This window comes from Rhinopithecus bieti, unplaced genomic scaffold, assembly GCF_001698545.2.
Source record: "Rhinopithecus bieti isolate Rb0 unplaced genomic scaffold, ASM169854v2 scaffold_65, whole genome shotgun sequence".
NCBI lineage: Eukaryota > Metazoa > Chordata > Mammalia > Primates > Cercopithecidae > Rhinopithecus > Rhinopithecus bieti.
In genome coordinates, this window is record NW_016803344.1 from 5,726,247 (window position 1) to 5,751,544 (window position 25,298).

General features: G+C 41.9%; 1 protein-coding gene across 6 annotated transcripts in view; it reads left to right on the forward strand.

The window, feature by feature from the left end:
- Positions 1-25,298, forward strand: part of ITCH (itchy E3 ubiquitin protein ligase) — a 136,481-nt gene that overhangs the window by 8,924 nt on the left and 102,259 nt on the right. For 2 of the 6 annotated variants that reach the window (XM_017878612.1, XM_017878645.1), the window contains exon 3: positions 20,611-20,701. In XM_017878612.1, coding sequence (XP_017734101.1) covers positions 20,632-20,701 — 70 coding nt within the window. In that variant the 5' untranslated portion in view covers positions 20,611-20,631. Of the gene's footprint in view, positions 1-364; positions 493-19,615; positions 19,763-20,589; positions 20,702-25,298 lie in introns of those variants that run through there. The other 4 variants (XM_017878625.1, XM_017878641.1, XM_017878633.1 and 1 more) reach the window with 4 other exon arrangements.

The window sequence follows — 25,298 nt, forward strand, 5'->3', positions numbered from 1 at the left end:
AGTGAGCCGAGATCATGCCACTTGTACTCCAGCCTGGGCGACAGAGTGATACTCTGTCTCAAAAAAAAAAAAAAAAAAAGAGAAAAAAAGGCTTCATAATATCCGATGCTTAATAAATGACAAATCATGTTATTTTAAGTTCTACTTTTTTTTTTTTTTTTTGAGACGGAGCCTCACTCTGTCACCCAAGCTGGAGTGCAGTGGCGCAATCTCGGCTCATTGCAACCTCCGCCTCCCAGGTTCAAGTGATTCTTCTGCCTCAGCCTCCCGAGTAGCTGGGATTACTGGCATCCACCACCATGCCTGGTTAATTTTTTGTATTTTTAGTAGAGACGGGGTTTCACCGTGTTAGCCAGGATGGTCTCGATCTCCTGACCTCGTGATCTACCCGCCTCGGCCTCCCAAAGTGCTGGGATTACAGGCGTGAGCCACCGCACCCGGCATTTTAAGTTCTACTTTAAACACTGGCACCAAGAGAGACCTGTAGGAAACGTAAGTATGGAAAGTTTAAGTTTGTAATATTTGACAAGGATCTGTTGAGCTGCTGTTGTGCTAGGTTCCAAGGGGTACTCAAATATAAAACTCCTGGTTTAAGGATTTTGTCTGGAAAACAAACTCCCTTGCCAGTGATTGATTATTATAAAAAGGAAGATGATAAATGTCATAAGAGTTTCATTGTATTGCAATTTAAGAAATTAAGTTCATATTTTTTGGTTCCTTTAACATAATTGAATGTATTCTTTTTTTTGTTTGTGTTTTTTTTTGTTGTTGTTGAGACGGAGTTTTGCTCTTGTTGCCCAGGCTGGAGTGCAATGGTGTAATCTCAGCTCACTGCAACCTCCATCCCATGGGTTCAAGCAGTTCTCCTGCCTGAGCCTCCTAAGTAGCTGGGATTACAGGCATGTGCCTCTGCGCCCAGCTAATTTTGTATTTTTACTAGAGATAGAGTTTTACCATGTTAGTGAGGCTGGTCTTGAACTCCTGACCTCAAACAATCCACCTGCTTCAGCCTCCCAAAGTTCTGGATTATAGGCATAAGCCACTGAGCCTGGCCAAATGTATTTTTTTTTTTTTTTTTTTTTTTGAGACGGAGTCTTGTTCTCACCTAGGCTGGAGTGCAGTGGCGTAATCTTGGCTCACTGCAACCTCCTGGGTTCAAGCCATTCTCCTGCCTCAGCCTCCTGGGTAGCTGGGATTACAGGTCCCTGCCACCACGGCCTGCTAATTTTTATGTTTTTACTAGAGACGGGGTTTCACCGTGTTGGCCAGGCTGGAACTCCTGACCTCAGGTGATCCGCCTGCCTTGGCCTCCCAGAGTACTGGGATTATAGGTGCCTGGCCTAACATAATTGAATGTATTCTGAGTGCTGCTCTATGCTAGACATCACAGGGACTCATGGTGAAAAAGCAATCTCTGCCCTCCAACAACTCGCATTTTTTTTTTTCCATGTCTGGAAATTGCTTACCCTAATAGATCTATCCTTCTGTCCCAGGAAACAGAAGAATTTTAATACTGTGTCGTCACTTATAGGTTAAGAATTCATCTACATATTGAGCTTAACTCACTCCAGAAATATCTAATAACTTGCTTGTTTTCTGAGAAAATGTTTATTATTTTACTGGATTCTACAACCTTTTCTTTGTCACAAGATAACTTTTTTTTTTTAGACAGAGTCTTGCTTTGTCGCCAGGCTGGAGTGCAGTGGCGCAATCTCGGCTGAGTGTGAGCTCCGCCTCCCAGGTTAAAGCGATTATCCTGCCTCAGTATCCCATGTAGCAGGGACTATAGGGGCCCACCAACACGCCTGTCTAATTTTTTGTATTTTAGTAGAGAGGAGGTTTCACCATGTTGGCCAGGATGGACTTTTTATTTTTTTAAGACAAGATAAGCTCCAGAAATAACCATCAGCATTTAGGTGAACTTTGGTTTGCTTGTTATTCATTCGTGCAAAGAAAGAGTAGGTTCTACAATTTTGTCTTGATTATTTTTTCAGAGAATCAAATTCAGTTGGTCACAGAGGAAAGGATTGTAGTCTAAAGGATTATATTGTAGGAGTTAACAGTATTTACGGGAGTTAGGTTGATTTTGAATTTTGATTCTACTGTATATTGGTGGTATGATCTTGGCCAACTTGCCTAACTTCTTTGTGCCTTAGTTTTCTCATCTGTAAATTGGGAGTGGTAATAGCATATATATATATACATAGGTATTATGTGTTTCTGCTTCAACAAGACTTGGCTCACAGTGTGAAGTGTTAGTTATTATTGTTGTGCCGGGCGCGGTGGCTCAAGCCTGTAATCCCAGCGCTTTGGGAGGCCGAGACGGGCGGATCATGAGGTCAGGAGATCGAGACCATCCTGGCTAACACGGTGAAATCCCGTCTCTACTAAAAAATACAAAAAACTAGCCGGGCGAGGTGGCAGGCGCCTGTAGTCCCAGCTACTCAGGAGGCTGAGGCAGGAGAATGGCGTGAACCCGGGAGGCGGAGCTTGCAGTGAGCCGAGATCCGGCCACTGCACTCCAGCCTGGGTGACAGAGCGAGACTCCGTTTCAAAAAATAAATAAATAAATAAATAAATATTGTTGTTTTCATTATCATCATTACCATCAACCTTATCTTTCTTAAAGTTATGATCTGAGTTCATTAGTCATTCAGTAAACCTATTTAGGCTGAGCATTGTAAATTTAAATATCTGCAAGGGCTGGATGAAGATTTAGTAAGTAATGATATATCGGATTGGGACTTTAAGTGAACTAGGGAATTCATGCCCCTCCAAGGGAGCAGCTGTTAAAGCAGCTTTGGCTTACAATTTTTTTTTGTTTTTTTGAGACAGAGTTTCACTTTTGTTGCCCAGGCTGGAGTGCAGTGGCATGATCTTGACTCACTGCACCCTCAACCTCCGCCTCCTGGGTTCAAGCAATTCTCCTGCCTCAACCTCCGGAGTAGATGAGATTGCAGGTGTGCACCACCACCCCTGGCTAATTTTTTGTATTTTTAGCAGAGATGGGGTTTCTCCATGTTGGTCAGGCTGGTCTTGAACTCCCGACCTCAGGTGATCCACCTGCCTCGGCCTCCCAAAATGCTGAGATTACAGGTGTGAGCCACCACACCTGGCCTTTTTTTTTTTCTTTTGATGGAGGTAAAAGTAAGTATATGAGGTTATGTATATGTTATTTAGCTCGATTTAGCCATTCCACAATGTGTACATATTTTAAAACATGCTATAGGCTGGGTTTGGTGGCTCATGCCTATAATCCTGGCACTTTGAGAGGCTAAGGCAGGAGGATCTCTTGAGGCCAGGAGTTTGAGACCAACTTGGATAACATAGTGAGACCCCATCTTTATTTTATTTCAATAAATAAATAAAACCTGTTTTACATGATAAATATATACTTTTTTTGTCAAGTAAAAATAATTTTAAAAATACTACTTAAGGTCTTGGGAATACACTCACAATGTATTGGTTTTTTTTTTTTTTTTTTTTTTTTTTTTTTTACCAGTTGCCCTGGCTCACGTCTACAATCCCAGCACTTTGGGAGGCCAAGGTGATAGGATTGCTTGAGCCTTGGAGTTTGAGACCAGCTTGAGCAACATAGTGAGATCCCGTCATATTTTTCAAAATTAAAAAGAAGGTTTTCAGAAGGTTAACAAATAAATTGAGGCAAAATTCACTGTTTTAAAGTGTACAATTCAGTGTTGGCTTACTGTTGACCTCGGGGAGAGTACAGACCAAGTGCAGCCTGAACATCTTGAAGTTTTTCTAAAGAGAAGCTGGAAATCAAGATTTTGTAAGAAATTTTTATTGTTAAATGTTGGCAACTTATGAATTCATAGTATAAACACTGTGGGCCAAACAAATTACCACTGTGGGCAGAATTTTTCTTGTGGCTTGCCGCTTTACAGCCTCTGATCTGGGGCTTGACTTTCTGCAGCATAACCCATGGTCTCTGCCATCTGAGAAGAAAGTTCTTACCCACATAAAGATTAAACCAGCCTGGGCAGCATGGTGAAACCCTGTCTCTACAAAAAAGCCCCACAAAAATTAGGTGTGAAGGTGATGTGCGCCTGTTGTCCCAGCTGAAATGTGAGGGTTGCTTAAGCCCTGGAGGTTGAGGCTACAGTGAGCTCATGTCGCTGCACTGATATCATGTCACTACACTCTAGTCTGGGCAACAGAGTGAGACCCTGTCTCAAAAATAAATAAATAAACAAACAAATAAATAAATAAAACAGTTCAAGACCTCAAAGCAGTCTAGTGCTGAATGAGAGGTACGTAGAATAATTATTAAGGCAGATAGAAGGAGGGAGGTTATTTAGTTATTCAGAATATGCCAAGGTACAGAGGCAGGAATGGACTTCAGGGGGTGGAGTTTAATTTTAGAATATTTGTGTGAGCCTGGTAACAGGCAAAAGTTTTGAAAAGTTGAATAGAGTCAAGCCTCTTATTTTGAGTAACCTTGAGACCTATTGGCTGATAGGATTAAATGGTATTTTGTGAAGATTTATTTGGCAAAATTGAGATCTGTCGTATTTACTATGGTTGGAGGCAGGGAGACTAGGCTATGGAAGTGTCAGTAGGAATGAAAATAAAGGGGGAAAAGCTTGTATGAGAGACAAAAGATTGCATCAAAGAGGGCCAGTTTTGAAAGCTTTTTCTCTACTAACTTTTGTAAAAACTGGGATATGGGAAGATATTGTGTACAGGCTATATTCCTCTTTTCATGTTGTGAATCTTGCTTTATCCCTTACTCAGTCCCAACAGTTTCCTTGTTGATGGGTTATGTACATATTCTCATGATTTCCCAGCTTGCACAAGTAGAATAGAAAGAAAAACCAGGTCAGGCATGGTGGCTCACACCTGTTATCCCAGCACTTTGGGAGGCTGAGGTGGGTGGATCACTTGAGGCTGGAGTTTGAGACCATCCTGGCCAACATGGCGAAACCTTGTGCCTACTAAAAATATAAAAAATTAGCCGGGCGTGGTGGCGCACCCCTGTAGTCCTAGCTACTTGGGAGGCTGAGGCATGAGTATTGCTGGAAACCGGGAGGCGGAGGTTGCAGTGAGCCAAGATCGAGCTGCTGCACTTCAGCCTGAGCAACAGAGCGAGACCCTGTCTCAAAAAGAAAAACCACCAAAGTAGTGCAATTGCTCATCACATTTCTTGTTTGGGGTTTTTGGTGATCTCGGTTAACCTCTGGTGTATTTCATTAGACCTTAGTTTATACATTGAATTTTCATATTTACCAAGGTTTGGAAACAATGACAAATGGCTTGCTCTTAGAACGATGTAGAATTTAGCTGCAGAAACTTGATATAACTGATATGGCTGGGCGCGGTGCCTCACGCCTGTAATGCCAGCACTTTGAGAGTTCAAGGCAGGCATATCCTTTGAGCCCAGGTATTTGAGTCCAGCCTGGGCAACATGGAGAAACCCTGTCTCTACGAAAAACACAAAAAATTAGCTGGGCATGGTGGCGTGTGCGCCTGTAGTCCCAGCTACCCAGGAGGCTGAGGTGGGAGGATTACCTGGTCCCAGGAGGTCAAGGCTGCAGTGATTGACCTGTGATTGTACCACAGTACTCCAGCCTAGGCAACAGAGTGAGACCCTGTCTCAAAAAAAAAAAAAAAAAAAAAATTATGATTCAGAATGTTTGAAGAAACCAATAAATGTTGTAGAAAGGTGGAATATGTTTGTTCTACATAACCTGAGAAAATTATTTTTAGGATGTTATTTTTTAAATAAGATTTAGATTTTGTTCTGTTTATACTTATGAAACTTTTTTATTTTTTGTTTTTTACATACCGGGGAAGTTATTCCTTATTCTTGGCCAAATACAAAATGTCATTATTTTAAAGACTATATAGTCTTTTTCGCAAGTAAGGTGAATAGTGTGTTAGGTATAGTCTGAGTATTAAGAATATCTGAGATATGTATTAAAAAGAGATGTAGGCTGGGCGCGGTGGCTCACGCCTGTAATCCCAGCACTTTGGGAGGCCAAGGCGGGAGGATCGCCTGAGGTCAGGAGTTCAAGAGCAGCCTGGCCAACATGGTGAAACCCCGTCTGTACTAACAATACCAAAAAAGTTAGCCGGATGTGGTGGTGGCACGCCTGTAATCCCAAATACTTGGGGGGCTGAGGCTGGAGAACTGCTGAACCCAGGAGGCAGAGGCTGCAGCGAGCGGAGATCATGCCATTGTTCTCCAGCCTGGGTGATGAGAGAAACTCCGCTTCAAAAAAAAAAAAGATATGTTAAAAAAAAGAATATTTGAGATATAGCAAAGTTTTCTCATGGATGAATAAAATACTGAACTGGGCCTTTTAAAAGTACGGAAAATTGCCTCTGTCGTAGAGATGCAGCAGTAGGGTCAAATGAGCTAAATCTAAATTTCATTTAATGAAAAGGCATTTTGCTTTTATTTTGAAGGATGGTCTAACCTAGTTTTGGAATTCATTTGTTCTGCAATTAAAAGGGATTTTTAGGTGGTTCATTTAATTATAGCTCTGTTTTGGAAATGGGAAGGAAAATAACGTGAGAGAGAGATTAACTGCATTTGCTTCTGTGGAAAGTCAGTTAGTAGTCAAAAGAAGATTCTGGATTATTTATTTATCTAAAAATATGGAAAACTTGGTGAATTTTCACCTTATCCTTGCTCAGAGGATATGCTAACCTCTGTGTTCTAATGTTTTAGTATATGTGCTGCTGAAGCAAACACACAGATTATTTTTTTCTGTTAAGTTTTTTGGAGGAAAGATATTTACTATAGGTCTTAATTAAAAACTATATTCTGTATATATTGAAATGTGCAGAACCCTGCTGCTGCTGCTTTTCATTATCCAGAATGTTGCTTGCATCTCTCTGCTATCATCTTCTCTCCCTTTGTTTTTGCCCTTGGGGGTTTATATTTGTTATTCCTTTATTTCATTTTTTCTGAGGTTTTGGAAGGGAATGGAGAATGAAGTGTGTTCATTCTGCCTGGCTAGTTGATTGTATATAGAAATTGACGTTTTCATCTCTAAGGGACAAAGAAAATTAGGAAAATATCTATCTTAGTTTTTTTTTTTATTGTGGTAAAATACGCATTACATACAATTTACCATTTTAAATATTGTTAAGTCTTCAGTTCAGTGACATTAAGTACATTTACCTTGTTATGCGACCATTACCACTATCAGTCTCTATAACTTTTTCATCATCCGGAACTGAAACTTGTACCTATTAAACAATAATTCTCCATTTCACCTCCTCCCTGCCTTGGTAACTACTATTCTGTTTTCTGTCTCTGTGAATTCAGCTATTCTAGGCACCTCATGGTAAAAGTGGAGTCGCACAATATTTGTCCTTTTTTTTTTTTTTTGAGACGGAGTCTCGCTCTGTCGCCCAGGCTGGAGTGCAGTGGCGTGATCTCCGCTTACTGCAAGCTCCGCCTCCCAGGTTCATGCCATTCCCCTGCCTCAGCCTCCTGAGTAGCTGGGACTACAGGCACCCGTCACCATGCCCAGCTAATTTCTTTTTGTAATTTTAGTAGAGACAGGATTTTACTGTGTTAGCCAGGATGGTCTTGATCTCCTGACCTCGTGATCTGCCCGTCTCGGCCTCCCAAAGTGCTGGGTTTACAGGTGTCAGCCACTGTGCCCAGCCCCCATTTTTTTTTTTTTTGAGGCGGAGTCTTGCTGTGTCACCCAGGCTGCAGTGCAGTGGCTGGATCTCAGCTCACTGCAACCTCTGCCTCCCAGGTTCAAGCGATTCTCCTGCCTCAGTCTCCTGAGTAGCTGGAACTACAGGCGTGCGCCACCACGCCCAGCTAATTTTTGTATTTTTAATAGAGACAGGGTTTCACGATGTTGACCAGGATCGTCTCCATCTCTTGACCTTGTGATCCGTCTGCCTCCGCTGGAATTACAGGCATAAGCCACTGGGCCCGGCCAATATTTGTCCTTTTGTGTCTGGTGTATTTCACTTAGCATAATGTCTTCAGGTTTCATGTTGTACCATGTGTCAGAATTTTATTCCTTTTTAATGCTGAATAATATTCCATTGTATATATTTTGGTAAGTTTTTGAAGGACTGTACAGCAATGACGTATTTTTTGTTTTCATTTGTTCTGCAATTAAATGTTATCTTTTTTGCTGTGAACTATGATTTCAAATCATGAAATTAACATTGAACTATGCTAGAGATACTAGTTTTGGGCCACATCTTCTGTTCTGGCCTTAGGTAATCCACTTTGCTTGGGTTGTTTGTCTTAGTTGTAAGAGTTTATTTAAATTCGGGATACAACTGCTTTATCAGATGCATGTTTTGCAGATTTTATCTCCTAACCTATTGCTTGTCTTTCCATTTTTCTAATGATGTCTTTTGTTTCAAAAATAGAGATGGGGTCTTACATTGTTGCCCAGGCTGGTCGAAATCCTGGGCTCAGGTGATTTTCCTGCCTTAGCCTCCTAAGGTGCTGTGATTACAGGTGTGAGCCACCACGCCCTTCCCAAGAAGTTGAATGCAATCAAAATTAGAAACTTTGACTCTTTTTAAATTTATTTTTGAGGCAGAGTCTCACTCTGTCACCCAGGCTGGAGTGCAGTGGCACGATCGTGACTCACTGTAATCTCCACCTCCTGGGTGCAGGAGTTCTCCTGCCTCAGCCTCCCGAGTAGCTGGGATTACAGGTCTGTGTCACTGCACCTGGGTAATTTTTGTATTTTTAATAGAGACAGAGTTTCACCATGTCAGCCAGGCTGGTCTGGAACTCCTGGTCTTGAGTAATCTACCCACCTTGGCCTCCTGAAGTGCTGGGATTACCAGTGTGAGCCACTGTGCCTGTCTGGAACTTCAACTCTTTGGAAGACATACTTAAGTTTGGGCATGGTGGCGTGCGCCTGTAATCTCAGCAGTTTGGGAGGCTGAGGCGAGAGGATCACTTGAGCCCAGGAGTTGGAGACCAGCCTGGCCAACAACGTGAGACCCCCATATCTACAAAAACAAAACAAAACAAAACAAAAAAACAACTATCTGGATGTGGTGGTGTGTGCCTGTGTTTTTGTTTTGTTTTGTTTTGTTTTTTGAGATGGAGTCTTGTTCTCTTGCCCAGGCTGGAGTGTGGTGGCACAATCTCAGCTTACTGCAACCTCCACCTCCCAGGATCAAGTGATTGTCCTGCTGGGACTACAGGTGTGTGCCACCATGCCTGGCGAATTTTTTTTTTGAGATAGAGTCTCGCTTTGTAGCCCAGTCTGGAGTGCAATGGCGCAATCTCTGCTCACTGCAACCGCTGCCTCCTGAGTTCAAGCGATTTTCCTGCCTCATCCTCCCGGGTAGGTGGGATTACAGGCGCACGCCACCATGCCCGGCTAATTTTTTATATTTTTAGTAGAGACGGGGTTTCCCATGTTGGCCAGACTGGTTTCGAACTCCTGGCCTTGTGATCTGTCCGCCTTGGCCTCCCAAAGTGCTGAGATTACAGACGTGAGCCACCGTGCCTGGCGTGTGTTCCTATATGTAGTCCCAGCTATTGAATGAGGCAGTAGGATCCCTTGAGCCCAGGAGTTCCAGGGTGTAGTGAGCCGTGATCACACCACTATACCCTAGCCGTGTCAACAGAGCAAATTCCTGTCTCAAAAAAAAAAAAAAAAAAAAAAAACTCAAAACACTCAATTTCTCAGTTGTTTTCTTTAATTAATTATACATTTGGTGTCATATCTACAAAAATCTTTGCCTTACTGGGCAATCAATAAATCTTTCTTAGATTTCCATTTGTTTACCTGTGAGAACAAATAAGATGTATGTGGTATTCTGCCTTCTTTAGAATAATATTTCTATTCTATTTCCTTTTGAATTTAATCGGAGGGGCTAATCTTGGGATAGAATACTAAGGTGAAAATCTACAGACTCAAATTGGAATGTAGAATAGACTTTGCTTTCATAATCCTATTTGTTTCCTAATAGGTAGGTGGTAATTTGATTCCTCTCCCCTTCCTAGTATTGAGGGCTCTTGGATATAAGCTCTTACTTGTGTCATTTTATTCTAGGTTTTTGACACAATCTGAATAACAATGCTTCTTTGGCTCCTTTTAAGGACAAAGCATGAATTTTGTTGATAAAGTGCATATGCATATTACTCAGTAACCCAGTATTGACTTCCAGTTTACTTGATAATTCTTTTTTCTTTTCTTGAGATGGAGTCTCGCCTTGTCACCCAGGCTGGAGTGCAGTGGCGTGATCTCAGCATCCTGCAACCTCTGCCACCCCAGGTTCAAGTAATTCTGCCTCAGTCTCCTTAGTAGCTGGGATTACAGGTCTGTGTCACCACTCCCAGCTAATTTTGTATTATCAGTAGAGATGGGGTTTCTCCATGTTGGTCAGGCTGGTCTCGAACTCCCGACCTCAGGTGATCCGCCTGCCTCAGCCTCACAAAGTGCTGGAATTACAGGGATGAGCCACCGTGCCCGGCTATTTTATATATATATATAAAATAGAAATGGGGTTTCACTGTGTTGGCCAGGTTGGTCTCAGAACTCCTAGGCTCAAGCGATCCTTTCACCTCAGCCTCCCAAAGTGCTGGGATTACAGGCATGAGCCACCAGGACTGGTCTGTAATTCTTTTTTTTTTTTTTTTTTTTTTTTTGAGACGGAGTTTTCACTCTTGTTGCCTGGGCTGCAGTGCAATGGCACAATCTCAGCTCATTGCAGCCTCCACCTCCTGTGTTCAAGTGATTCTCCTGTCTCAGCCTCCCGAGTATCTGGGATTACAGACATGTGCCACTGCACCCGGCTAATTTTTTATTTATAGTAGAGATGGGGTTTCTTCATGTTGGTCAGACTGCTCTCAAACTCCTGACCTCAGGTGATCTGCCCGCCTCAGCCTCCCAAAGTGCTTGGAATACAGGCGTGAGCCACTGCGTCTGACCTTTTTTTTTTTAAGTCAAGTGAAGCAGTGCGAGTGGAGAAGGAACAAAGAAATCTGTAACTTCTTGTGATCAGTTAGTTGTAAAAACCAGTATTGTTGGACGAGCCAAGGCCTGTAATTCTTTTTCTTTTCTTTTGAGGCGGAGTCTTACTCTGTTGCCCAGGCTGGAGTGCAGTGGCGCGATCTTGTCTCACTGCAACCTCTGTCTCCCGGGTTCAAGCAATTCTCTGCCTCAGCCTCCTGAGTAGCTGGGATTACAGGCATGTGCCACCATGTCCGGCTCATTTTTGTATTTTTAGTAGAGATGGGGTTTGACCATCTTGGCCGGGCTGGTCTTGAACTCCTGACCTTGTGATCCATCTGCCTCAGCTTCCCAAAGTGCTGGGATTACAGGCATGAGCCACCGTGCCCAGCCACCTGTAATTCTTAAATAATGTTTATAAATGATCTGAGGAAAGTTTGCTGGAAGGATGAGGCATAGTGGATATTAGGGTCTTTTTTTTTTCTTTTTTTTTTTTTTTTTGAGACGGAGTCTCACTCTGTCGCCCAGACTGGAGTGCAGTGGTGGGATCTCAGCTCACTGCAAGCTCTGCCTCCTGGGTTCAAGTGATTCTCCTGCATCAGCCTCCCAAGTAGCTGGGACTACAGGTGCCCACTACCACGCCTGGCTGATTTTTTTTTTTGTATTTTTAGCAAAGACGGAGTTTCACTGTGTTAGCCAGGTTGGTCTCGATCTCCTGACCTCGTGATCCACCCGCCTCGGCCTCCCAAAGCGTTGGGATTACAGGCGTGAGCCGCCGTGCCCAGCTATTAGGGTCTTATATTTTGAGAATGTATGGATATTAAGAGATGGTCAGAAACAAATTTTTTTTTTTTTTTAAGACTGAGTCTCACTCTGTCGCTCAGGCTGGAGTACAGTGACGTGATCTCAGCTCACTGTAACCTCTGCCTCTCAGATTCAAGCCATTCTCCTGCCTCAGCCTACCGAGGAGCTGGGACTACAGTAGGCACATGCCACCACGCCCAGCTATTTTTTTTTTTTTTTTTCAGTAGAGACAGTGTCACCGTGTTGTCCAGGCTGGTCTCGAGCTCCTGACCTTAGGTGATCCGCTCACCTCGGCCTTGCAAAGTGCTGGAATTACAGGCATGAATCACCACCTCTGGCCAGAAACAAGGATTCCTTAGAGCCAGGAAATTCAACATTATATTTAATTAGATGTGTAATTTCACACAAGCATTGTTTGCAAGAGAACAAAACTTATAGTAGTACAACAATATTTATATTTATTGTGGCAAATGCTTTAAACTCTAGCAATAGTCAAAGCTAGAAACAACTTGTAATAATAGTTAATTTTGAAGTGTTTGTCAGAAAGCTGTTTGTCAGAAAGGGGAAGAAAGCACCTTCTGGAATATTAGGTACAGAGTTCAAACCAGCAAATGAATGCTAAAAGTTAGATCCTGGTGCCAATTTCCTTAAACTGTGTGTTTATACTGTTGAACCTTGAAAGTTGTAGCTTCCTCTTTTTCTCTTTGAATAATATAATTGTCCTTTTTTGCATATGCTTTAGAATCCATATTGATATATTTGGTTGGAAAATAGGAAAGGAGCTTTTAGTGTTCTGAGATCATTGTGTGATGTTCAGAACCAAAGTGTCACTGTTATGTGTGGATAATGGTTCATATTCTACCTCCTTGTTAAGTCAATTTTCTCTAGTAAATAGGAAAGCAACCACTTTCCCTAGCATGAGGGGTTTTGGGTTTATTCCCACTAGCTTTGCTGAGAAATTAAATTATGGAAATGGGTATTTACCCTCTGCTCCAATCTAAATAAACTTGTATTCCTTCTGCCAATACCTTCAGTAGCCCATACACCAAAGTCAGCTCTTTTTTTTTTTTTTTTTTGGAGACAGAGTCTTGATCTCTCGCTCAGGCTGAAGTGCAGTGGTGCGATCTCGGCTCATGACGGTCTCTGCCTCCCAGGATCAAGCAGTTCTCAGCCTCCAAGTAGCTGGGATTACAGGCGCCTGCCACCACAACTGGCTAAGCTCCTTTGTGTTTATTAGTGGAGAATGGGATCTAAAAATGTACCTGTGTTCCTTCTAGCTAGTCTTTGCTACTGTGCCCCTAAATAATGGGATCTAGTTTTTCACTTGAGTAGTGGTTTGAGAACATGGCAGAGTGGCCCTGTCCAAGGGAGACATACTACTCAGTATGTATTTCTAATTTACCACACATGCTTATGTATTTTACAGTAAGATTATTTGAGAGTTTGACTTCATTAGGTTTTAGTTCTCTGAATACCACTGTATACTTTAGCTCTTTGAACTCTGGACTTTCTGCCACAAGCAGTTTTTCTCCATATTGGTTTTTTTGTGTCTTCTGATGTCATTTTGTTGGATTCTTTTAAGAAAATATAGGGCTATATTAAATTACTTAAAGGTTTTCTAAGTCACAATAGATGTGGCCTATAAAATAGCTGATTATGTTGGATGTGTTATTTTGAAAATAAACCAAGCAGATTTCATAATATCCTGTTTAATAATTTCTCTATTAATAAGATACATATTTAAAATAAGGCTATAAATGTTTGTTGGTTAAGAGACAAGATATTGCTGAAATAATCTTCTGAAGTATGTCTATCCCTTTCCACATTTTTGTTTCCACTGCCTTTTCAGGAAGATGTTAAGGTTAATTTTACCTCTGGCTGTGTTTTAGCACCTTCTTTCTACATTGGGCATTCTGTCTGTCACATTTTTTTAGTGTAGCAGTAAACATTACTCAAAATAAATGATTTATAGGCCAGGCCAGACGTGGTGGGTCACACCTGTAATCTCAGCACTTTGGGAGGCTAAGGCAGGCAGATCACCTGAGGTCAGGCATTCGAGACCAGCCTGGTCAACATGGCAAAACCCCATCTCTACTAAAGATACAAAAAAAATTAGCCGGATGTCGTGCACGCCTGTAATCCCAGCTACTAGGGAGGCTGAGGCAGAAGAATTGCTTAAACCCAGGAAGCGGAGGTTGCAGTGAGGGGAGATGGCGCCACTGCACTCCAGCCTGGGCGACAGAGTGAATCTCTGTCTGAAAAAAAAAAAAAAAGATTATAAAGTGCTAAGTATTGACCCAGCTGGGCACAGTGGCTTATCTTTGTAATCCCACCACTTTGGGAGGCCAAGGCAGGAGGATCGCTTACTTGAGCCCAGGAATTCGAGACTAGCCTGGGCAACATGGTGAGACCCTGTCTCTGTCTCCCTGTAAAAAATTAGGTGGGCCTGTGGTATGTGGCTGTTAGTCTCATTTACTCAGGAGGCTGAGGCAGGAGGATTGTTTCAGCCCAGATGGTTGAGGCTGCAGTGAGCTTGATCATACTACTGCACTCTAGCATAGGCAACAGAGCAAGACCCTGTCTCAAAAAAAGAAGATCCTGTTTTGAGTTTCTTTTTAACTGACAGATTTATAGGTAATAGAGTTTTAAAATATTGTTATTAGATTTTTTTTTTTTTTGAAATGGAGTCTCGCTCTGTCACCCAGACTGGAGTGCAGTGGCATGATCTCAGCTCACTGTAACCTCCACCTCTCGGGTTCAAGCGGTTCTCCTGCCTCAGCCTCCTGAGTAGCTGGGATTACAGGTGCCTGCCACCATGCCTGGATGATTTTTGTATTTTTAGTAGAGATAGGGTTTCACCATGTTGGCCAGGATGGTCTCGATCGCTTGACCTTGTGATCCGCCCACCTCAGCCTCCCAAAGTGCTGGGATTACAGGTATGAGCCACAGCACCCAGCCATGATTTAGATTCAAACTATATCTTCATTTGTTCTAGTCACAGTGGTTTACAGTGCTACGTAAAGCTACAGATTGCATACCACTGTACTTGTGAAGACTTTTTTTTTTTTTTTCTTTTTTTGGAGACAAAGTCTCACTGTGTTGCCCAGGCTGGAATGCAGAGGTGCAGTCATGGTTCACTGCTGCCTCAACTTTCTGAGTTCAAGTGGTACTCCCAATTTGGCCTCCCACGTAGCTGGGACTATAGGCATGCACCCCTGCACCTGGCTAATTTTTAAATTTTTTGTAGAGATGGGGGTCTCACTGTGTTGCCCAGGCTGGTCTTCTGAAGGCTTTTAGTTTGGTTTTTTGCTTGTTTGTTTTTAAATCTTGCTTGCTTACTTTTCTTTTCTTTTCTTTTTTTTTGAGATGAGGTCTTGCTCTGTCACCCAAGATGGATTGCAGTGGCCTGATCACAGCTCACTGCAGCCTCTACCTGCTGGTCTCTGGTGATCTTTGTGCCTCAGCCTCCCAGTTAACTGGGACAACAGGCGCATGCCACCACATCCAGCTAATTTATTTTTATTTTTTGTAGAGACAGGATTTTGCTCTCACATATCTGTCCAACCAATAAACAAACACAAAAAAGTTATGATACTCAGGGCAAAGTTTTCTCTAACTCCTCAAAAGGACTTGCATTTAGGACATCTTTCTTACCGAGACATATAAAGGCTTAAAAGTGTCTATTACGGTCCAAAAAACTTAACCACTGTCTGACATTTCTCCCCCAAATGAGAGCACTAATAGCCTATTCAAAAGAGTCTCTAATTATGAATGTGAAGTTACAAAGAATTTTTTTTGTTCCTAGATCTATGAAGATAACACAAAAGCAACAAATGAAAACATAATGCATAAAGTTTCACTTTAGTCCCCTTATAACAGAAAACAAGAGATAAAGATAAGAGCACTTTTGCTGTCCTAGAACTTAAAATGAAAATTTAAGAGAGACCCATAATGTAAATACAATCATCCCTTGGTATATGTGGGGATTGCTTCTAGGACCACCACATATAACCACATCAGTGCATGCTCTGAAGTACGCCCTGTGGAACCTGCATATGTGAAAAGTCCTTTCCATATACGTGGATTTCACATCCCATGAGTACTGTATTTTCAGTTGGTGTTTTTTATTTTTATTTTTTATTATTTTTTAACATTTTTTAATTAAATAGAAATGAAGTCTCACTATGTTCCCCACACTGGTTTCAACCTTCTGGGCTCAAGCGACCCTCCCTGCTCAGCCTTCCAAAGGGATTACGGGCATGAGCCACTGCTCCTGGCCTCAATCTGTGTGTGGTTGAAAAAAGGCTGCATATAAGTGGATCTGTGCAGTTCAAACCAGTTGTTGGGCAAGAACCAACTGTAATTAGAATTATAAAAATTGATGACATTCTCTCTATGTGAGTAACAATGCAGTAAGAATATGCAGATTTTAGTCACTAATTTTGACTGTGGGAAATGAAACTGCAGACTAGATGCTACAGAAGAGAAACACTTGAGGGTGAAAAAGATTAACAGCAAGCAAATGGGAAAGAGACTAAGAAATCCAGTTTCTTGGAAAAACATATTCAATAGAAACTTAGGAACAGAAGTGATGTCTTGGTTGGCCATGAGATAGTAGATCCCTACAACTACTAGAAGGTGTCCATTATTTAGCTAGCCTTTAGGGTAATGTGCAGGTGGTCATGTTTCAGACTTTCTTTTCATCTTTTTATCTTTTGTATTTATTTCTATTTGAGACGGAGTCTCGCTCTGTCGCCCAGGCTGGAGTCGCAGTGGCGTATCTCAGCTACGACTGAATCTTCCGCCTCCCCCACCACCCCTGAGCGCCCCCCCCGGCGATTTCGCCATTTCCTCCCCTGCCCAACCCCACAACACATACGCCATCTTTCCCTGCCTCAGCCTCCGAGATAGCTGGGATTACAGGCGCCCGCCACCCTCTCGCCGGCTTAGTGCTTTTTTGTATTATTTTTTTTAGTAGCACGACGGGTTTTCACGGTCGCTTCGCCACAGGGATGGTCTCGAGCTCCTGATCCTCCCGTGAATCCCACCAAACGATCTCAGGCTCACCACAAAGTGCCTGGAGATTAACAGGCTTGAGCTCGCCAGGCGCCCGGGCCTTCGGACTTTCTTACTGAAACTCTGACCGCTGGGGAGGTTAGATAAGCATCTTTATAAGGGGTTATCTATGTTACAGGCATTGTTTAAAGGCCTTACTGAAGAACACCTTGGTATGCAGGAAACAAACATTGGTCAGGGCCAGGTACAGTGGCTCACGCCTGTAATCCCAGCACTTTGGGAGGCCTAGGTGGGTGGATCAACATGGTGAAACCTCATCTCTACTAAAAATACAAAAATTAGCCAGGTGTGGTTGCGGGTGCCTGTAGTCCCAGCTACTCGGGAGGCTAAGGCAGGAGAGTCACTTGAACCTGGGAAGTGGAGGTTGCAGTGAACCAAGACTGTGCCCCTGCAATCCAGCCAGGGTGACAGAGTGAGACTCTGTCTCCAAAAAAAAAAAAAAAAATTGGTCAGCATGATAGTTTCACTTCAAGATGGCATCACTCTTGCCATGCAACAGGCAGTTTTCCCACAACTGTCTTTAATTCTACAGATACTCTCTCAGTCTTTACAATGAAACTATAAATTATACATTATCTACATTTATGGATGAAGACAGCGTGGCTCAGAGAAATTCAGTAATTTGCTCAAGTTCACAAAGTAACAGTTCCGGAATGTTTATCTAGATCTGTCTGACTTCACAGTTTGCATACGTAATTACCATGCTATAATGTCTCCTGTAATACATGGTACAGAATTAACAAGAATAATTTTTTTCTTTTTTCCTTTTTTTTTGAGACAAAGTCTAGCTCTGTCACCCAGGCTGGAATGTAGTGGCACGATGTTGGTTCACTGCAATCTCAGCCTTCCAGGTTCAATGATCCTCCCGCCTCACCCTCCCAAGTAGCTGGGATTACAAGCGTGTGCCACCGTACCTGGCTAATGTTTGTATTTTTAGTAGAGACGAGGTTTCACTATGTTGGCCAGGCTGGTCTCGAACTCCTGACCTCAGGTGATCCGCCTACCTCAGCCTCCCAGAGTGCTGGGATTACAGGAGTGAGCCACTGTGCCCGGCTTAGATTTAGTCATTTTAACCATGTATGCAGTTATGAGTAATAGAGAGACCTAAGAGTTTGGCTCTCAGGGAAGAGGATGGGACTTGAAGTGTAGGTTATCTGTTTTTTCTACTCTGTTTTATGCTGTTTTTAAAATTGTACAAGTCAACAATGATACATGTTTCACTTCTAGAACTTCAAACAATACATACAAAACTGCAGTTCCCTGTGACCACCTACTTGAGTACACAGGTGCCCTCCTCCTCAATGGAATGTATACTTTTTCTGTGTTTATTTACAAGTATTTGTACTCATAGGAATATATAGTGTTTTAGTTTGCAAAAATAATATCATACTGTACATACTGATGGGGTGATCATTTTGTGATCCACCCCACCCCAATTCATGTATGCTATTCTGCAACTTTAAAGATGTTCTTGGGATCTTTCAATTTCAGTCATTAATAAGTTACTTATTTTGATACCTGCATAGTAATCTGTTCTGTGGTATGAATATGTGATTTATTTAACATATGAATATGCCAATTGATAATATAGGTTGCTTCTAATTTTTTGATATTATGCAAATAGCAATTTTTATTCTTTTCAAGAATTTAAAATGCTCGGTGAATTTTAGTTATGTAAAACTAGTATGTATATGTACATAAATTATTGAAATTACTAGCATGTTTTTGGCAGAGCACCTCACAATTCTACTATAATGATTCTCTGTAATTATCTGGAGAGTCATTGTTCTTAAAAATATTTGCAGGCTATGCTTTCATTAATCTTTTCTACATGAAGTTAATTTTAGTTTTAAAATATACTTCATTTTTGTAGAGATTTAAAATTTTTTGCAACTTTGTAGTTAATGTTAATTTATATTTAGAATAGTTTATTCTGTACTATTAGAAAGGGCATTTTCTTGCAATAAATCATTAGTGGAGATGAGTGACTGTTGATGGAGATGAGTACCTTTATCATGCAGAATATCAGCACCTACATATTGGACTTTTCTCATTGCCCCTTAATTTACTTTTTTTGATATTGTCGTTCTATGACAAACAGGCTTTTGGATATTGAGGAGGAAGTAATATGTGTACATAATGTGTTATGATGTCTTTGAGGACCCTTCTCATAACAAGCCATTTGAATCAGAATAATATCTTGTGCAATATGGTATTAAAAGGCTTTTAGGTTACATCTCATTTCTTAATATATTCTGGATGACTACTAATGACTTTATGCTGTTTACCTTTCATATTTAAAATAAAATGATTCTTTTAGCAGATTTTGTTTATAAAACATCTCATCTGAAATAGTGCAATTTAAATAAACAAGGTAAAGGAAAAAATATATGTATTATGCCAAGAAAATGAGCTAGTCCCTATGGTTGAGACCAAATTTTAGCTTCGAGCATTTTTGTATGTAAGCACAGAATGAGGTAGGTTGGATTTTATAGGGTTCATCTCAGTAGGAATTAATTATTGTTCCATTTCATTTTTGCAGAAATGAGAAGCCATCATAATTGTTTTATATTTAAATTTTAAACGGAAACCTAAATTTGCATAAAACTCAAGACAGAGTTTACAGTTTCAAGGCATTTTGTTTGCCTTACTGTATTTGTGTACTTCTTACAAAAGTACAGAAAGTGCCAAGTATATTTAGTTTAATTTTATTTTTTATTGTATCTTATTTCTTCTTTTTTGAGGTAGGGTCTTCCTCTGTTGCCCAGGCTGGAGTACAGTGGTGTGATCACAGCTCACTGTGGACTTGACCTCCTGGGTCGGGAGTGGTGGTGTGCACCAGTGGTCCCAGCAACTCAGGAGGCTGAAGCAGAAGGACCCCCCCAGCCCGGGAGGCGCTCCAGAACACCCCAGCTTGGGTGACAGAGTGAGAGTCTTTCCCAAAAAATAAATAAGTAAATAAAATTGCTTGGGACATATTATATAGATGATATTTAAAGCTATCTGGATAGATAGTATCCTCCAGGTTATAATCATCTGTACCCCATTGCTTGATGGGGTGATCATTTTGTGATCCATCCCACCCCGACTCATGCATGGTAATAGTTATGTATGCCTTTTCTCAAATTTATCTGCCTGCCTTTTGTCAGATGATTTTCAGTGAACCTTCACTGGGCGCAAAGGGGAAGTCTTCTCTTGGCCCCTGTAGTACTAACAAGCATTGACTTCTAAATGGGTAATTTGGCCAGGTGTGGTGGCTCACGCTGTAATCCAGCACTTTGGGAAGTCAAGGTGGGAGGATCACTTGAGCCCAGGAGTTTGAAACTAGCCTGGGCAATATAGTGAGATCCCATATCTACCAAAAATTTAAAAAATTAGGCGAGCATGGTGACACCCACCTATAGTCCTACCTAGTTGGGACTGGGTAATATCCTCAAGGGAATGAGTGTAGATAAAAGAGGGAACCAAGAACTAAGCTCTAGGATATGTTAGTGTTAAGATAATGGAGAAAAGAAAAGGAATCTTCAGAGGATACTGAGAAGGAACAATCTGTGTGGTAGGACACAAACCTGGAGAATATATCTTGGGAACTGACAGGAAGAAAGTAAAACATGGAGAAGGGGATGAATAGCCATGTCAGATTTTGCCAATAAGTTAGGTAGGATAAAGACTAGAATTGAAAATTGTGAGCAATGTAAAGGCCTTTGTTACACTGTCTTCAGTAATAGCCAGGTTAGCACTATGTACGTACGTTTTTAATGGGAATTTTTGATGTTTACAGTGTCTCCTTTGCCATGTTCAGGTTTTCCAACCTATTGGTGGTATGTCTGACAGTGGATCACAACTTGGTTCAATGGGTAGCCTCACCATGAAATCACAGCTTCAGATCACTGGTAAGTTTTAGAAGCATCGGCAGCTTTACTTTATTTTTCCCCATATGATTAAAAAATAATCCTGAGAGGGCCGGGCATGGTGGCCCATGCCTATAATCCCAGCACTTTGGGAGGCTGAGGTGGGCAGGTCGCTTGAGGCCGGGAGTTTGACACCAGCCAGGCCAACATGGAGAATACAAAATTAGTTGGGCGTATTGGTGCACGCCTGCTGTCCCAGCTACTTCGGAGGCTGAGGCATGAGAATAGCTTGACCTTGGGAAGTGGAGGTTGCAATGAACCGAGATTGCGCCACTGCACCCCAGCCTGGGTGATAGGGTGAGACTGTCTCAAAAAAAAAATCTTAAGAGAACAAAATATTTAATGGCTGTTACATGTCAGGTGCTCAATTAATATTTGCTGAATGAATGAATGAAGACATATAGATATGTAATTTTTATTGTAGAATATTCTTGGATATTTTACAGTTTTTTTTCCTTAAACATGGGCACCTGAGTAGTTGCTAATTTTGTTTGTTTTTTATTGTATTAACAGCTTTATTGAGATATAATTCATATCCCCTACAGGTTACCCATTTATTGGGATGACACGCCTGTAATCCCAGTACTTTGGGAGATTGAAGTGGGCGGATCACCTGAGGTCAGGAGTTTGAGACCAGCCTGGCCAACATGGTGAAACCCTGTCTCTGTTAAACATAAAAAAAACTAGCTGCACGTGGTGGTGGTGCACATCTGTAATCCCAGCTACTTGGGAGGCTGAGGCAGGAGAATCGCTTAAACCTAGGAGGCAGAGGTTGCAGTGAGCCGAGATCATGCCATTGCACTCCAGCCTGGGCGACAGAGCAAGATTCCATCTCAAAAAAAAAAAAACTTCCGTCTTTATATTCCTGCTATAAAAGTTTAGTTATTGAAAACTCAAGGAAGGAACAAAGGTAATTGTAATTGTTTCCTTCTTTGGTGGATCTGGACTTAGGCAGATAAGAGAACTTCAGAAAACAACTTCATGCTGTACTTTGAGAGAAAGAAGATTGAGGGAGGGGACCTGCAGGGGTCAGAGAGACCTTGAGAGACTCCTTTAGTTCAACAAGTCAAAGCACCATATTTTGGGATATCAGTTTCTGAACCCCAAAAGTACATTCACAGAGTTGGGCGACCATCACCACAATCAACTTTAAAATATTTTTGTCCTTCCAGAAAGAAGCCCTGTACTCATTAGCAATCACTCTCCATTTAACCCATCCACCCACAAACCCAGGCAACTCCTGATCTTTCTGTCTCTAGATTTCCCTATTCTGGATCTTGCATATAAATGGAATTGTACAATGTGTGGCCTTTTGTGTCTTCCTTGAGCAGACTGTTTTCAAGGTTCATCCTTGTTGTAGCATGTAGCATTACTTAATTCCTTTTTTTGCTAAATAATATTTTATTGTATGAGTATACCAAATTTTAAAAATCCATTCTTCAGTTGAGGGATGTTTGGGTTGTTTCTACTTTTGGATATTATGAAAATGCTATAAACATTTGTGTACAAGTTTTTGTGAGAATGTATGTTTTCAGTTTTCTTGGGTATATACCTAAGAGTGAAATTCCTAGGTTATATGGAATCCATGTTTATTTATTAGCATTTTGAGGAATTCCGAATTCTTCTTCTTCTTCTTCTTTTTCTTTTCTTTTCTTTTTTTTTTCTTTTTGAGACAGAGTTTTGCTCTGTTGCCCAGGTTGGAGTGCAGTGGCGTGATCTCGGCTCACTGCAACCTTCGCCTCCTGGGTTCAGGTGAGTCTCGTGCCTCAGCCTTCTGAGTAGCTGGAACCACAGGCACGCACAACCATGCGCAGCTAATTTTGTGTTTTTAGTAGAGGTGGGGGTTTCACCATGTTGGCTGGGCTAGTCTCGAACTCCTGACCTCAGGTGATCCACCCGCCTTGGCCTCCCAATGTGTTGGGATTACAGGCGTGAGCCACCGCGCGGGCCCCAATTATTTTTCAAAGCAGCTGCACCGTTTTGCATTTCCACCAGCAATATATGAGGATTCCGATTTCTCTACATTCTTGCCAGTGATTGTTATCTTTTTTTATGATAGCCATTCTAGTGGGTGTGAAGTAGTACTTTACTCTGTGTGTGTGTGTGTGTGTGTGTGTGTTTTGTCTATTTAATTTTGATTTTTTGTATTTTTTTTGAGACCAGATGACAGTCTGCTCTGTCACCCAGGCTGGAGTGTAGTGGTGCAGTCATGGCTCACTGCAATCTCTAACTTCTGGGCTGAAGTGATCCTGCCACCTCAGCCTTCTGGGTAGCTGGGACTACAGGCATGCACCACCCTACCCAGCTCCCCATTGTGGTTTTGGCTTGTACTGCTCTGATGGCTAGTGGTATTGTCCTTTCATGTGCTTATTGGTCATTTTTGTATCTTTTTTGGAGAAATGTCTGTTCACATCCTTTGTTTGCTATTGTAAATTATTAATACCTCTGTTGCTATTGTTAATTAATATCTCTGTCTTTATTTCTTCCTCTAATCATTTCATGTGTCACTTTCAGATTAATGTTCTTAATATGCCATCCAATATGTTTCATTCCTGCTCAAAAACCTTAGGTACTTTTCTTAGACTATGGCATAGAATTTCTTTAGTATGAGCTAAGACCCTTCACCCTCTGTCTACATATGGTCTCTTTGTAGGGTTTTTTTTTTTTGGAGACAGAGTCTCGCTCTGTCGCCTAGGCTGGAGTGCAGTGGCGCAATCTCGGCTCACTGCAACCTCCACCTCCCAAGCAGTTCTCTGTCTCAGCCTCCTAAGTAGCTGGGGTTATAGGCACCCGCCACCACGCCTGGCTAATTTTTGCATTTTTAATAGAGACGTGGTTTCACCACCTTGGCCAGGCTGATCTTGAACTCCTGACCTCATGATCCACCCACCTCGGCCTCCCAAAGTGCAGAGATTACAGGTGTGAGCCACCCCACCTGGCCTGTAAGTCTTTATATGTGAAACATTTGTACTAGCTAGAATGAGTCACTGGATTTTCCTCAGACATGTATGTATTTCTGTCACGCAGTGAAAACCTCAGTCTCTCTCCCTTTAATTTGATAGCATTTATTGATTATAGAACAATTATCATCCTCTGTATTTTAGTTTCAACTATGCCTGGCTTATAGCTTCTGGATTATGAATAGGTCACAGACCATATCTTATCATTATTATTTTCCTCAAAACCTAAAGACGATTGAATATAAAAGTAATACTGGCCGGGCGCGGTGGCTCAAGCCTGTAATCCCAGCACTTTGGGAGGCCGAGACGGGCGGATCACGAGGTCAGGAGATCGAGACCATCCTGGCTAACACGGTGAAACCCCGTCTCTACTAAAAAATACAAAAAACTAGCTGGGTGAGGTGGCGGGCGCCTGTAATCCCAGCTACTCGGGAGGCTGAGGCAGGAGAATGGCGTGAACCCGGGAGGCGGAGCTTGTAGTGAGCTGAGATCCGGCCACTGCACTCCAGCCTGGGCGACACCACATCATAGAATTTTTTCGGATTTCCTTCAGTAACTCTGGTCTCTTTCCTTAGCAGTATCTATTTCTTAAAGAAAGATATTACTATTTCTTAGTTGAGGCCAGATTCCAATTCTTTTCCCCACCCCCCCATCCTCAATCTAGCTTGAGTAGCTGACTTATATCAGACCAGAATTCTTATGACTTCTTTTGGCAGCTTAAAGTTGAAAGTTTTATTAGAACAGTCTTTTAAAACATTCTGTACTTTTCAGATTACATAAATAATAGACATTTTATTTTTTACTGATTTTAAAAAATAGTAAATTCTCAGAGACAATGATTAATAGTTTTTTCTTTGCATAAATGTCTTCTTTGCTGTCATCATTGAATTTTTTTTTTTACTGTGATGATAAACTCTAATTGCACCTCAAAAACTTGTAATCCATAGACATTTCAGATTTTTTTCTTTTTGAGACAGGGTCTCACCCTGTTGTCCAGGCTGGCGTGCAGTAGCGTGATCATGGCTCACTGCAACCTTGATCTCCCGGACTCAGGTGATCCTCCCACCTCAGCCTCCTGAGTAGCTGGAACTACAGGCGTGCGCCACCACACCCGGCTAATTTTTGTATTTTTTTTTTTTTTGAGACGGAGTCTCGCTCTGTCGCCCGGGCTGGAGTGCAGTGGCCGGATCTCAGCTCACTGCAAGCTCCGCCTCCCGGGTTTACGCCATTCTCGTGCCTCAGCCTCCCGAGTAGCTGGGACTACAGGCGCCCGCCACCTCGCCCGGCTCGTTTTTTTGTATTTTTTAGTAGAGACGGGGTTTCACTGTTAGCCAGGATGGTCTCGATCTCCTGACCTTGTGATCCGCCCGTCTCGGCCTCCCAAAAGTGCTGGGATTACAGGCTTGAGCCACCGCGCCCGGCCAATTTTTGTATTTTTTATAGAGATGGCGTTTCGCCCTTTTGACCAGGCTGGCCTCAAACTCCTGGGCTCAGGTGATCCACCCACCTCAGCCTCCCAAAGTGCTGGTATTACAGGTGTGAGCCACCTCACCCAGCCCCATCTCAGATTTTTTAAATCTTGGGTCTAAAATATTCTTTTTTTTTTTTTTTTTTTTTTT